The 16,403-nt window shown below is 37.9% G+C and overlaps 1 protein-coding gene across 1 annotated transcript in view; it reads right to left on the bottom strand.

The window, feature by feature from the left end:
* Spata16 (spermatogenesis associated 16) overlaps positions 1 to 16,403 on the bottom strand; it is a 199,061-nt gene that overhangs the window by 78,260 nt on the left and 104,398 nt on the right. The window contains exon 4 of the mRNA XM_074072391.1: positions 1,584 to 1,668. Within this exon, the coding sequence (XP_073928492.1) occupies positions 1,584 to 1,668 (85 nt within the window). The remainder of the gene's footprint in view (positions 1 to 1,583; positions 1,669 to 16,403) is intronic.

The raw sequence follows: 16,403 nt of genomic DNA, 5'->3' as shown, positions 1-16,403 counted from the left end.
TTGGTCCAAGTGGCTCCAAGTAGGAATCTAATGAAAACAGTTTAATATCTAGCAAGTTGAATGTTAGCTTTTTTGGGGTGTGTGTGGAGAGGTAGGCGAGCTCTTTATTTTAAATATTTCAGCAGAAACTTTTAACAACTTGTGGGGGAAGATAGGACAGGAACAGATTTGTATGTTGTGAAGGAGACTGACTTAGTAAATCCTAGGTGGTTCTTATAATCCTAAGAATTTGTCATTCTCTTTTTGGTGTCTATCTAATTGACCTCTGACATGACTTGTTGCTGCCATTTTGAATAATAAGTGAGAAAGGAGATTTGCACTTTGGTATTGGCTGTTTCAAACAGTGGATATTACTAACAAGTACACTTGATTTTTGCATTATCCTTTATTATGTACTTGATATTAGTTATTTTTGTGGTACTGAGGTTTGAGCTCAGGGCTTCACACTTGCTGGGCAGGCACACTACCACTTGAGCCACATCCCCAGCTCTTCTTTGCTTTAGCTGTTTTTTAGATAGGGTCTTGCATTTTTTACCACAATATTCCTCTCTATGGTCTCCTGTGTAGCTGTATTGAGGAGCTTTGTTTGGATGTTTCCATATATGCATACAACATATGCAGATCAAACCTGTCCCCCTCTGTCACCCTTTGTCATCTTCTCTCCCAACTTCTTGGAACAATTTTAACAGGTTTCATTGTTGTATTTTCATACATGGATATGGAATTCTTCCAACATATTCACCCTCTCCTTTCACCCTTCAGTAGTATTTTTAGGGCTAGATTCCACATATTGGAGAGAACATGAGATATTTGACTTTCTCAGTCTGGCATAATGTTCTCTAGTTCCATCCATTTTCCTGCAAATGATGTAATGTTTTCTTCTTTATGGCTGAATAATACTCCGTTATGTACCACATTTTCTTTACCTATTCATCAGTTGATTGCCTGGCTTATTGAATGAGATGAGGTCTTGCTAACATTTTTTGCTCAGGCTGGCCTTTGACCACAGTCTTACCAATCTCAGCTTCCCAAGTAGCTGGGATTATGGGTGTGAGCCATTGTGCCCAGGTTGTTATTACTTTTAATGTGCTTTTATAGGTCATAGATAACAAGGATCTATGAAAATCCAATGTTCATTGTTTTGTATTTTGCTTTTGTGAGACAGGGTCGTGCTTACATAGCTATATACCCTAGGCTGCCTGTAACTTGCTGTACAAGGCTGCAGACTAATGATCCTCCTGAGTCTGCCTTCCGAGTGTGGTAATCATAGGTGTGCACCACTACATCTGACACAATCAATGTCATTACAGCAACATGCCTGAAAAACAGTTCCTGGGATGTCTAAAATTGATATTGGGTTATAAAACTGAAGTATGCGCCAAGGGTTAACAACTTTGAATTCTGGACCTTAAAATTAGTCTCAGAAAATGTACTTCATTATAAATACATTATTACTACTGGTAGTGGCCTTTGATTGATATACCCAGAGCTAACTTTTCAGAAGACTTTCAAGCACCAATCCTTCATTTTGGTCTTAAAAGTGAGATGGGCTCCTCCTCTCTAGTTGGGGCATCAATTTTTACCTGCCAATACAGTTTGATGAGCTTGCTTACACACTGTTCACTTCCTCCACTGAGCCAGAACATGTAGTCAGCAATCATGGCACTCCTAGGAACAAGGACAGATCTTTAAAAAATGAGTTTATGGGGCAGAAGGAAAACCGTAAGAGGCAGTATATACAAATACTGGGGAAGAAGATTTTGTAACATATAAATTTAACTTGCCTAAATTATGCAAACCATAAAGCACATTTCAGAATGTAGAAAGCAGGTGATCTTTTTAGCAGCTAAACTGAAACTATAAGAGAGAAAGAACAGCCATTTGTCTTCTGGATGGTTTGCACCTGTACAGCATAAGGATATTTAAAGATTATAAGGGAATGCTTTGTTTTGGTTCCCTTCTATTAAATGTCAAAGCATTTATAGAATAACACACATTTTACAGACTTTAAAATGTCTTCACACCCAGCACAACATATAGCACATGTAGCTAACAGACAAGAATTTAAGTGTATTTCAAACTTTACCTGAGTTAAAGATTATCCACTACTCATGAAATTAGCCTTCTTAAAATTGAAAATTAAAAAAAATTCCACTTCAACAAACAATCCCCTCCCCCAAACTTGGTGCCTAATTGAATTAGTTTTAGTGTCTGGTACATACAATCACTGTGTTAGTCTTATTAAGCTGAGGGGATATTAAAAACTATTGCGCAGCGGATATTAATTCATTACTTAGCACCCTTTGGAAAAGCAGTTTACTTTTATGATTGTTTCTTTGCTAGGCCTCCCTATTTCTTTTCTCCAGAGACTCCAAATCCAATTAAATGTGACTAGAAGTAATTCCAAATTGTCACGTTAGCCAATTACACATATAATAATCCTGTATACCTAATCACTTGTACCAAAAGTTTATTTATTTAAGTCGAGCTATCACCATGTACTCCTGCCTGTTTTTCTTATCTCTGCCTGCAGATACGTGTTGCCTTTTGACATCATTGTAAATCGAAATAGAAACGTTCTTTGCCTAAGTATACATTGTCTGAGGCACAGAAACTATAAACTTACTACAGTACTCTGTTGCAAGAATTAAAATGTTTAGATTCTTGCTCAGGACAGGCAAAAATTAGCACTATAAAAATTAACAATGGAAACAAATACCAGCTGAGGATTTCTCAGCTCAATGTTTTCTTCACACACATGTGGTGTCAGAAAGAAGCTGCACACTAACATTTCAAAGAAATGACAATAATCGAAAGAATAGTTTTTTAAAAATCCTTTCATATTTTCCAAGGCTTGTAATGATAAGATAAAGCATGCTCAGAGTCTTTGGTGTTGTGTGACTATCTATGAAGTAGAAACAAATTATTAGAATTATAGAAGGGCAAAAATGAATTTCAAATACTTGAATTTTGATTGAAGCATTTGAGAAAATTTCTCCTCATGACAAGTTAAAATAGCGAGTCTGTTTGACTTATAGATGTCTGCTACCTAGTAGAAACTCATTTGATAAATTCTGAGTTTAAGAAATCAATTCTTTATTACAGGAGTTGGGTATTAGGTGATGACTTAGTCTTTAATGTGATTTCCCCTTATCATTGTCATTTGACAAAAGCCTGGCTCAACAAATGTTGCTTAGCAAGGATATCAGCTGCTAAAGTAGGGGTGGGAAAATTTTTCCTGTAGAGGGTTGGATGTAAACATTTTAGATTTTGTAGAACACATAGTCTCACAACTACTTTCCACAAGCCAGCTCTAGACAATACATAAATGAGTGTGGCTGTGGTTCCAATAAAACTTTATTTACAAAAACCACATAGTGGGCTAGCTTTGAGATAGTTTTCCTAACTCTAAGATAAGTAAACTTTTAGTTGACTGATAAATCCTGGGCCTTGGTATAACTGTCAATCCATAGTCAGATACCAAGCTTCCATACATTCCGGCCACAGGCACCCTTAGATATTTCGTACATTTTACAAAAATGATTGAGCAGAGTTCAGTAAAGGAAATTTATAACTATGAAACATGCAAAAAGTATAAAAGACAATCCTAGAACACAGACACCTTAGTTTGGGTCAAGTAAAAGCAAAATTGATATAATGCTATTGTTTGTCATCTTTGGATTGATAAAATTATGAGAAAGAGGTAGAGCCCCACAGTGAATTTTCAAGGCTTTCTTGAATTTTAATGCTATTGGTGATTTGGTTTTGAGTTCATCATTATAAAATTAGAAGTCTTAGCATTTTTATTAATGTTCTCAAGTTACTTTTTCTGTAATGCTGCATTGTCAAATTGTGTGTTACATTCCCAAGTATGATTTTATTACTGGGGGCTCTTTTACCAAAGGAACAGCACTCCAAATTTATATTGAACTAGGTGAAGAAATAAGATCCATTGAGTTCATTACCTGCCATACCTCCGTGAAGTAGCATTATTGCAAGAGAAGAAGAATACTAATATTGTTTGGAGTGAGCTTTTTTGCACTCCTGTTACTACTGAGCCTAACTGGGCTAACTGGGGGTGACAGGAGATGCAGAAAGGATAAATGATAGACAGACATGCATAAAATTGGAGGCAGGTGTGCTGGGCACTAAGATGGAGAAGCACAGCAGCCTCGTTGCTTTTTTACTTCTTTTCTCTTTACTCTGCTTCTTTTCTCTATCTTTATTCTTTAAGGCCTTGCTTCTAAAGTCTTTCTTTAAAACCTTGCTTCTAAAGTCTTCTTTTCTGTTCATTAAATTCTCTTTCCTTAGACTCTTAGCTTTTCTTTAGCATAATCTCTCTTAAGGTCTTTGCCCTCAGACTTGCAGACAAACAACAACAGCCATGTCTAAAAACTGCATTAGCATAACTCTTAAAGTCTTAGTCTTAGACTCTCACTGTCCCATGTTCTCATTAGCTTTTCTTTAGTTTAGCTTTTCTAAAGCCTGTGTATAAAGTTCTCAGTGCAGAAAGCTGCTCTGGTGGAGACAGCAGCCAGTGTTAGCGTCAGCGTCAGCCAATCAAAAGATTGAGAAAATGTGGTATTTATATACAATGGAGTTTTACTTAGCCATGAAGAAGGATGAAATCTTATTATTCTCAAGTAAATGGATGGAACTAAAGAACATCATTCTGAGTGAGGTTAGCCAGGCTCAGAAGACCAAAAATCATATGCTCTCCCTCATACATGGACTTTAGATCTAGGGCAAATGCAGCAATGTTGTTGGACTTGGGTCACACACTAAGGGGAGAGCACATACGGGAGGAATGGGGATAGGTAGAAAACCCAAAACTTGAATGTGTTCAATGTCCCCACTGCAGAGGAGCTAATACAGTAATCTTAAAATGACAGAAGTCAACATGGGAAGGTGACTGGGAAGTAGTGAAGAGGTCTGGTAAAGATGAATCAATTCGGGTTGAAATACACAAGTGCATAAAAGCAATGCTAGGAATCTCTCTGGATAGCTATCCTTATCTCAACTAGCAAAAAATGCTTTGTCTTTCTTATTATTGCTTATGTCTTCTCTTCAACAAAACTGGAGAAGAGGGCAGAACAGGTTCTGCTTGGAAGTGAGGGGAGGTGGGGGGCAGTAGAGGGCGGGGGGAGAAATGGCCCAAACAATGTATAAACATAGGAATAAATGAATTAAAAAAAAAAACACCTGGTGTCCTCCTTCAGCAAGTCTTTTATATCAGTGGTAAACAAGGAGGTGCAGCAATAGTTCTCAGAGAGGGGTGTGACATTGTAACAAGAGAAACCTGAGCTCCTACTTCTCTGAATGTAAACAACTTAGGAAAAGCAGCTACTATGCATCCTGCCTTGCTCTCTTCTGTGGCTGGGGCCGTGCCAAACTTAGCCTGTAGATCATTGAGCACAACTGTGCTTATGTCAGATACTCATAGGCTTCTCATAATCCACTCCCCACAATTGTTTATAATCAATGAATTTCTTTCAAGCCTTGTCATACAGTTGGGTTCATATTAGGATCATAAGTTAGACTGTAGTTGTTCCAACCCATTTGCTTCCCAGCAAAAATGGAAGCTATGCTTTTACCACCTATCTTCCTTTGGTTTCCCATCATTCTATACAGCTCAGCTGTTAGGAATCAGCAAAAGTCAGTGGAAGAACATGACAAGTGTGTGGAAATAACAGGTTATGCAGTATTTGTGAGGGTACAGACAGGGGTTTTTCGTCATGTTGAATTAATATAGGGGAAAGGTATTTAACTAATCAGGTCTCTGGGCATCTATAAGGAGTGAAGTACCAGGTGAGATCCTTGGCTCCTGGTTCTGGTGATGAGTCTTCATCACATGAATTAAATATAAACATAACTCATAATCCTTTCTACTCTCCACGACATACCTATTTACCATCAGACCACTATCCTAACTGCTAGTCAGTGTGATTCAATGTTGCTTCTAAAGGTTTAGTTTCTTGTAATTATTCTATTCCTCTTATTTCCGTTATCCACTAAGTGCTATTGTGGCACTGGAGCTGTAAGATCACATTAGCCCAGACCCTTTAATTGACAGTTGGTGCTTTAATATCTGTCAGTTTTGAGACTTTGCTGAATGCTAAGCACTATGGTGAGCACTGTATGTAGTGGAATAGTGAAATGCAAACCTAACCCTCCAGCTTCTGCACTAGATCTCATTTAATTGCACTGACTGGGGAAACTGCTCCAGCAACTCTCCCACTCTCTAGTTTCTCTTCTCTCATTTTCTTCTGCGGGTTTTCTGCCAGCACACACAAATACTGTTGTTTCTCCCATCTGAACACAAAACAAAATACTCACAAAGCTTCTCTTGCCTCACTTACCCCTTTCTTGTTATCTTCTGTTCTTTGTTATTAAACAACAACAACAAATTCCTTATGCACTCCTTGCCTGTAAGTTCTCCCTTCCTGCTGTCTCTGGAACTCATTCCAGCAGGGCTTCCATTCCTCCCACTCCATTGAGACAGTGCTGCTAGTGGTCTCCACATTGCCTAATGCTATGGTTCTGTGGTTTCCTCTGTCTTTGTGTTGCAAATACTCTCAGGTACAAGGGGTGCCCTGTTCCCTCCTTCCAATGCCACTCCTCTGGTTTTGCTCCTGTCTCTCTTTGCTCCTCATCTCCCTGGATTGCTAGCTTTGGGGCATCCCAGGTACAACACTTGGACCTCTTCACTTTCTTTTCATACTCACTCATTTTCTGAACTCAGTTTATGTTTTTAAGCATGCATTTATACCCTTAATTGAAACTTCTTTCTGAATGTCTAAAGTCTTTTAGAAACTAGCTTCTGGACACCTGTACTTAGCTGTCTACTAGCTATCAAACTTGACACAATCATACCTGAGATCCTCCATACTTCTCTCCCAATTTCTAATAGATTTCTCCAGCTGCTCAATTTTCTTTTCTTTTTGTTTTTGTATTTTTTCTTTTCCTTTTTGCAGTGTTAGGAATTGAACCTAGGAATTTGTGTATGCTTGGGAAGTACTCTAGCATTGAGTTACTTCCCCAGGCCTATTTTTTTGTCTTATTTTTAATCAACACATAAGAATTGTACAAATTTATGGAATAGTGTGTGATATTTTTATGCATGTACATGTATACCCTGGGTAATGATCAAATCAGGGCAATTAATCTATTCACTACCTCAAACATTTACCATTTCTTTGTAGTGAAACATTCAAAAGCCTGTCTTCTAGCTATTTTGAAATTATAATACATTATTATTGACTATAGTTACCATGGTGTACAATAGAACACCAGAACTTTAATTTAATTAATTTTTTATTATTATTGTACTGGGGGTATATTGTGACATTTACCAAAGTTCTTACAATATATCATAGTTGAATTCACCTCCTCCATCATTCTCCTTTACCCCTCCCCATTCCCAGAACAGTTTCAACAGGTCTTGTTTATCTATTTTCATTCAGGTGTATATAATATTTCTGCCCTATTCATCCTGCTACACCCTTTTCTAATATATTCCCATTTGTATGAACCCCCAGACAGGAACTGTTTTACCTACCTGCACTTCATTTTTGAAAAAGGACATTTTTGTTTGTTTAAGATAGCTATACAGGGAGTTTCACTGTGACATTTCCCATGTTTGTATGTATTATAACCCAAATTGGTTTATCCCCTCTATTTTTCTTCTATCTGTCTTAGTCCCCTTCTTATGGTGATTTCAGCAGGTTTAAAAATTCTCTATACATTCTTGTATAGAAAGTACATCAACCATATTCACCTTTTTAACTTCCTTCTTTTACCCTCCCTCTCCTGTTGGTGACTACCCCTTAGTGTGACCTATTTTTCATAATATTGCTTGTATTTATATTGGGCCTATATTCCACAAATTAGAGAAAACATGCAGCCTTTGGTTTTCTGAACCTGGCTAACTCACTTAAGATGATATTCTCCAGTTCCACCCATTTACCTACAAATGACAAAATTTCATTCTTCTTTATGGCTAAATAAAATTCCACTGTGCATAAATACCACATTTTCTTAATCCATTTATCAGTTGTGGGGCATCTTGGCTGTTTCTGTAGCTTAGCTATTGAGAACACCAAAACTTATTCACCTTATTTTATTGTAACTTTGTAGTCACTGCCCAATCTCTTCCCAATCCCAACTCCCTGCAATCCCTCCATCCTCTGGAAGTCATTATTCTAATACCTTCTACTTCCATGAAGTCAACTTTTTGGCTTCCACAAATGAGTGAGAACACATGGTATTTGTCTTTCTGATTTGACTTGTTTCCCTTAACATAATGTCTTCCAGGTTCACCCACATTGTTGAAAATGATGGGATTTCATCATTTTTATTGCTCAATAATATTCCGTTGCATATATGTACCAATTTTTCTTATCTATTCATCCACTGATGGAAGCATAGGATGATTTAATCTTGGTTATTTTGATTAGTGTTGTAATAAACATGGGAGGGCAAATATCTCTCTGGCAAATGATTTCATTTGCTTTGGATATGTACCCATTGGTGGCATTGCTGGGTCATGGCCATAAGTGACCTCTGTGATCTCATTTTCCACCACCATTTTCATTCTGTTTTCCTCAAAAAGACTAGACACAATGTTACTGTTGGGATTTTCATTTGACAGCCCCTCTCTAGGAATACTGTTTCTGAGACACCCTCATGACTCTCTGGCTCACTTGTTTGAGGTATCATTTTCATAGTGAGGACTTCTCTGGCCACACTCCAACACCAACCACACCCTTGCTTGTTTTTCGCCTTCCATAGTGCTCATCACCACTAAAAATAATACTTATTTTGCTTTTGTTAGTTTTGGAGGTGTTTACTGCAGGGGTCAGCAAACTAAAGTCTGGCCCACCACCTGTGTTTATAAGAACACAGCTATGCTCATTCATTTGTGCATTGCTTACATGTGGCTTATAACTGCTTTTGTGCTTAGTGGCAGTGCTGAATAGTTACGGCAGAGATTGTATGGTCCATTTACTATCTGGCTCTTTGCTGGGATGGGTGCTTCCTGAGGGCAGGGCTTTTCATTGTTTTACTCACTGTTCTGTCTCCAGTGCCTACAACAGTGCCTGATATGGTGGTCATGCAATAAATATTTACTGAATTAACAATCACATATTGCATTATTTAGTTAAACTAAAAAAATTAAATCTTACGCTACAAAGAACCTAAAGCTAACAGAGTTACATAGCCTCCCAGGAGTCTAACCTAAGCAGTGTGGCTCTAGGCTATTTTGACATCCATATTCACCAGAATGATTTTGCAGTGGATGTGGCATGATAATGGAACCTCAATCTAATTCACTCAGTATGTAATCCAATGCAAATTAGTTCATATGAGAGCTTCATAAATACTACTGAATGCTGACGTATTACATAAATTAAAGAAGGAAGAAACAGGAAATACATTGCCCCAATATGTTAGATCTAAAATTATTTTTAACATGATGCTTTCAGTTAAGTGTCAACTATTATTACTTCCCGGTAAGCAAATCTACTATTGTTTTGATCCTATGTTTGAATTTATTTTACAAGATTGTCACTGAAGCCATATTTATTTACTCAGTATATCTGTTAAATTTGAAAGGGTCAGAATCTGGCATATATATATATATATATATATATATACACACACACACACATATATAAAATAAGATTTTTATGTGAACCAAATCCTGTTCCACAGGAGAGCAAATACATAATAAAATAATTAGACATATTATTATGAGCAAGACAGATGTCAGTTTTTATTTCTCAGATTAATATCACAAAAGCATCATGAGTAAAAGCACATTCATGCCAGGTGATTTTTCAGGTTAAATATTACCAGACAGATTGTGCAGTTCTAAGAGTATGAGAATTTACAACTGGAATTTCCTAAGGCCTATGTTCAGATTCAAAATCTTTAACATTTCTACTCAGTGTGGCCACATGGTGGTGTAAAACAATAAGATATGGGTAAACAAAAGAAAATCCAGCACATAATCAGCTGTGGCCTCATTGGGTTGACCGGCTGGGACCTTGAAAAGTCATTCTGTTCATCACCTTGCCTTTAGGCAGGATCACACTTAAACCTTTTAAATGAGACTGATGAGAATCTATTCTGTTTTAAAGACCTCCACAGAAGGACATTGCTCTGCTTTCCTCACTGATTCTGGAGTTTCACAGCCATAAATAGCATCTTCTGCAGTTTTAATCTGCTGGCTTTAGCTGTCTCTCCAGTGCTAAGGTAACCCAATTGGACCTTATACTTGGAAAGCACTTCTAAATATCCTCACAATTATTTATTACTCTTTCCCTGGGTTAATTAATTAACCCAGTTGCTTTAGTCTTTCTCCACGGGCCCTTTTTTCTTGCCATTAGTGAGTTTCATGGTTGTCTTTTCAACATGCTTAAGTTCCTCCTTTTCTCTCTTCTGCCACTGGAAATGGACTCTCTCCAGAGCCTAAGATGATCTTATGATCTTTGCACGCAGCTATTTCATGTATGTAACTGCTACAGATACTTAGAACGTGTGGGCATTCTGTAAATTCTAACTGCAGAATAATTCTGTATTATCAACACACTAAGAGGTTGTTCCTTTCGTCCTGTACTAAAAAAAGCTCAGAGATATACATATACTTATGAGTTACTAATTTTAGATGAATACACATTGATGCAAGATGTATATTCCTTTTGAATATAAACACACACCAATATGAAAGACATGCTATTCTTGTTCAGAAGAGCCAAACTAGCAAATTCACTCAAGCAAACACTTTTACACACGGAGAGAAATCATCTTTCTGTAGGCTTACATATTTTCCACATAGCAGTCAGCTACAGTGATCTTTAAAAAGTGTAAATGTAAATGACCTCAAATGAAATCCAAGCTCCTGTGGTGACCTACAACTCTCAGCTGGCCCTGTTTTTCTCCTCAGCACATTTTCCATCGCCCACAAGTCAACCTACCACCCCTCAACCAGAACGATGTCCTTTTCTTGCATAAGCTTCACATTTTGTAAACTATTTGCTGGCTTACCTGTTTATTGCCTTATTTCTCTAGACCTTGCTACCCAATAGGTTTCCACTAGCCATATGTGGCTATTTTTATTTAACTGGAAGAAGCATAAAAATTTAAATTCAGGTTTTCAGGTGCACAGGCAGTAGCTAGTGTCTACCATGAATGTCTCAAAACATCTCAATTTTCACTGGAAGCTCTACTGGACAGTGCTGCTCTAGGCTGTAAACCACGGGAGCCTAGCATCACAGTAGCTTATACAATACTTGGTAAATGGTAGGTGCTCAATGATTCTTTTTGTTGTTATTTTGTTGTTTGAGACAGTGTCTCACTATGTAGCTTAGGTTGGCCTTGAACTTGTGATCCTCCTGTCTCTACTTCTCAAGTGCTGGGATTACAGATGTGTACCACCACACCATCTGAATTCTTACTTTTTTGAAAATTATATTTACTTGGGTGCTGAATAATTTGTATCTGCTTTGCGCTGAACATCCCTCCTCCTTCCCTAATACCCTCTGCCCCTAGTGGTTTGCTGTTCCTCAGGAGGCTCAGGCCCTCCAGTGCTCTAAGTTCATGCATTTCATGATGGGCATGAAGAAAGTTACAGTTTGTCCTCTGGATCTTTGTAATGAGTCAACTTCTGTGCCTATTCAAGTAGCTCACAGTTGTCTTTAAGGCTGTTTTGATTTTTTACAGCCCTGATCTAGTTCACAGGTTTCTGCTTTGCTTGTAGTTCCAGATTCTGGTTATTATTGGAGTTTTAGCCATGCTCACGGAGGCAAGACTGTCCAGGAATAGATTAGAGATTTTCTTGAAGTTCGGTACCTGCCTACTGGTCTGGAATTTCAAATATTTGCATGTTCCTAGAGCAGCAATTGGTATCTACAACAAACAACAACAATGCTACTACTCTACCACTATCTGGAACACCAACCAATATTTACTAAGTGTGTACCATGCATGTACCAAGTATTTTTACAACTTGTTTAATTCTTATGGCCAAGCTATGACATGAGAACCAAGTTTAGTAATCTTCTAAAAAGTAGTTGGCAGGGTGAGGACTCAATCAGATACATTTGACACCAAATTTTGGCCTCTTAACCTTAGTTCTGTACTACTTCCCTATTGCTATTCTTTTTTCCTACACATCTTTTATGAGACTCTATTAACTTTTGTTGGACTTCCCTGGTGCTAATTTCTTGTCAAACTGCTGACTGTTGATGCTTTTTCTAAAAGTGATATTCCCCATGGTTGCTTAAACAGTGTGGTGATACTCTTGCCAGCTGATGTCTAGTCTTAGTCCTTTGTTCCTATCTCTTGCTGTCACACCAGCACACATGTCTTCTTAACTGGCTTATTAATCTGACAAAGTCAATTTTTTCCTTTCCTGGCCTCATACTTCTATTAAAAAATACATGTCTATGAAAAGTAGAAAGGAGACTATTAGAGAAGAAAAAAAGCATGGGGTGGGGGAGTAAGGGAAAGTAATGAGATGTAGATATGATCAAAGTATGTCATATGTATACATGAAAATGTCCCAACAAAACCCATTATTTTGTATAATTAATGTGTACTAATAAAAAATAAAAATATATGCCTGGTTTAAAGAGGCTTAGATGAATAAAATCATTTCAGATTATATATGAAGGCTTTATTTTATTTTTTTCTGTGGAGATCAAATATCAGCAAATTCTTACTATCTTTTTATAACAGGAAGGTTTAGAGTCATGACAATATGCAAAAATATTAGGACATGATGTTGACCTCTATAAGCTTTTAATTTGACTATTAGTATGACATCTATAGTTTTAAAAAAGTAGCCAAAGTGTAATGTATTTTATAGGCATAAGAAGCTTTCAAATATTAAGTATACAATGTTAACTTAATAGAAGTCTTAAGTGCTATAGGATTTTAAGAGGAAAAATGATTGCTTTTCTCTGTAATGGAATGATTCAGTGATGAGACCTGAAGAATGGTAGCATTATTTTTAAGTGATGAAGAAAATGGGACTTTTTCTTTTGGCCAGGGGCATATCATATGCAATGACAATGAATGAACCAAAATTATTAATTTTATACATGAGGAGAAACAGAGGGTTTCTGAGAAGAGAGAAAGAGAGAGAGAGAGAGAGAGAGAGAGAGAGAGAGAGAGAGAGAGAGAGAGAGGGGAGATGAAAGGAGAGGAGAGAAGAGAAGGTAATCTTAAGGACAGAATATGATATCTTGGATTCCAGGCAGGTGTTTGTGAAGTTTGTTCTGTAAATGTGGAAACAACTGAAAAACTTTCAGCAGGGAGAATAACATGGGACCACTGGTTTTGAAACCTCAGCCACTGCTGCTCTGGGTTCCATGATGGGAAGAAGGTCTGACTTCAACAGGAATTCTCAAGTTGTGTTTAGTTGTGACAACCTGTGGCCACACTGATAATGAAGACAGTCTGGGGACCAGGGTTCTAAAGGGCCTTATGGATATAGGAAGGTATCTGAGTACATATTTTTATTGGATTCATTTGCCTACTTCATGAATTCATTAAGTACACAAATATGGGATTTTTAAGATGAATAAGCCATTTTGCATTATTAAGGTCTAATGGGGAAGCAAACATGCACAAAGATAATTATATAGCAATGAATAAAGTGGAATAATCAATAAATGCACTAACGCAGCTGAAGAAATGGTGATATTCAGGAATAGGGACCTGGGTAAGCTTAAAATAAGGCTGAGATGGTCATTGTAGGCTTTGGGTGCAGCTTGAACCTGGTGCAGAGGTTAGAAATAGGAAGAAAAGTGGCATTACCACCTTCCTGAATTTAGAGCAGGCAGGAGGCTTGAAGAAACCTGGATTTTTCCCTGTGGGAAAAGGGGAATTATTGAAAGGTTTTAAGTAGAGAGAGAACTTTGAGAACCTTTTAGAGAATGCATTTGGGGAAGTCACTGTAGGAGTTCTTCTGCAGCACAGCACACATGCCTAAACTAGGGTAGTGACACTGGGAAAACAAGAAAGTGAGAGATACTGGCACCATCTCCAAAGACAAAGTCAAGTGACAAAAGCAGGAGAGGAAAAGTCATTAAAGACATTAATGGTACATTCTAGGCCTTGAGCGATCCAGACTTCTATCAGGGGTCAATTCCACAGAGGTGTGTCCTCTTAATCTTATGAAAAAAACAAAACCTAAAACTGACTTCCTTTCCAGATGAAGGCACTAATATCTGATGCTTTATGGAAACCATCACTAATGATAAAATAATGATCTTGGCCTGAAGCCAACAGTGAACTCTTCCAGAGAAACTGATAGCATGGGCTTGCATCACATTAAATGATGAGTTTCCTCGACTGTCTGAAGAGCATTGATGGAACATGGAGGATCTCAGAGAAACTTCTTTAACATGAACTCTGGATAGGCTTCTTCTGGAGCAGTGACTGTTCCTGCCTATCACTTGTCACCTGTCCCACCATATCCCAGTCACTCTCTGATGATACAGAGTTGAACCCCTATCCTTGGAACATTTCTCACCAGCAGAGAACAGCCTCCCTTTTGACATGAATGAAAATCCATAATGTATGTATTTCTAGTCTTGAACGGAATTGAAAAGTTTTTTTCAGTTTCTTGCAGGATCAAAGCAAGGGGAATCATTAAGATAAAATAAAGAATGCCATCTTAGGCCATCCTGAAATGGGACAAAAGCTACAGGAGAATTTGGGTGTATGAAAATAGGTAATTCTGAATTTAATTTTGCCACCCGTAGTTCATACTGCAGTTTCTGGAGCCAATATAAAATGTAAAGCAGTTGGAAGTAGGAGCACTCTGAGCAAAAAATAAACCCATTCACAGCAGAGGAACAGCTGACAGTGAAAGTAGCCAGAACTGTCTTGTTACTCCCTAGAAACAGGGAAATCAAAGCGTGGTCTTACTGCTTGCCACTCCAACTCCTGATCTGTGGTTGGGGAGGAAAGAGCCCCTGAATAGACAGGGATTATACATCCTGATAAAACATCTTAATTATTTAGCATATTGTATAACCCAATCATAGTCATGAATGCAGCTGCTTCATTCTCAGGATCCTGACACCTATTGCCAAAGAAGGGGAGGGAGGAAAAAGAGTGATTAGTGGGCACATGCTGGCCTCAAAATGATAGGCTGGTTCCTTGAAACTTGGAATCCATTTTTCTAAGAGATCCAATGCATACACAATATGCACTGTGGTGAGGTTGCCATGGTAGCTACAGAGACCTGTGTAAACCAAACTTTACAGAAATAATATACATCCAGCAGTTATGCAATGTTTAACCAATGCAACACACCTGATTTAAAAAGTAAAGTGACTTAGTATTTGTGAATTTTCTAACAGTTTCCTTTTAGTGTTTCTCAGCAGTGGTCACCCATAACAATTTTAGGTAGCTGCATTTGGTGGAGCAAGTCTGTGTATTACGGAAGGCTCAGCATCTCTGGGCACATGGCTCTTTGTGCAAATCATGCTTGCTGATTACTTTGACAACCCAAACACTACTATTCACTTCCCAAGAGATGGGGAGAGGTTGAGAACCACTTGGAGATGTTTATGGAGATTCTGAGGGAGAGTCATAAACACTATAAAGGTGGATGGAATAGGGTTTTAATTTCTTGAAATTGAGTTTTACTTCATATCATCCCTTACTTGGGATCTTATTATTAAGAATTTTGTTCTTATCAGTTGTGAGTAGGGTAATTTTTGGCTCTCAAATAAAACAAAAAAGACCCGCCAGAAGAAAATATCCTGATACTGGGAGAGTATGTACACCTTTAAAAAGGCTCCCTAGGGTAACAATAATCTAAGCCCAAATAGTGATTGAGAAAGAGAATGAAGGCAGTATCATCTTCACAGTCCTGTGTGAAGGCTGAACCCAGGCAGTGGAGCTGTGTGTCCTGGTCTGTGATGACATGCCTGACTTTGGACAAGTCACGTATCTTTTTCCTAACATTCTATGGTTCATCTCCAGATGGCCTGAAGAGAGGAACAGTATGTAGGAAAGTCACAATGTGCTTGAGACACAGCTGCAGAAAGGTAGCTTTATACCTGGGGAACATGTTTATCTTTATAGGGTCACAATTTTGCACAGGACAATTTCAATACAAGAAGAATTGATCTTTAAAGCAATTTTATTTGTGGCATTCTGAATTTAATCCAGCGAGGAGAATCACATCACCCTACATCCCACTCCCAGCATCAACAATAACATCAACAAAGCCTCCTTATGGAAAATCCCACGGAGATACAATAGTCACTGCTTCACGTGTTAACAGCTCAGTGCTGAAAGACTGGCTCATTCTTCCAAAATAGCAGAGGGCTATAAAGATAACACAGAAATATTTGCTGACTTTTATGAGTGACATATAT

This window comes from Castor canadensis, chromosome 5 (assembly GCF_047511655.1).
Source record: "Castor canadensis chromosome 5, mCasCan1.hap1v2, whole genome shotgun sequence".
Lineage (NCBI taxonomy): Eukaryota > Metazoa > Chordata > Mammalia > Rodentia > Castoridae > Castor > Castor canadensis.
The sequence above is the reverse complement of the archived record's forward strand: the minus strand, read 5'-3'. Positions and strand labels throughout refer to the sequence as shown.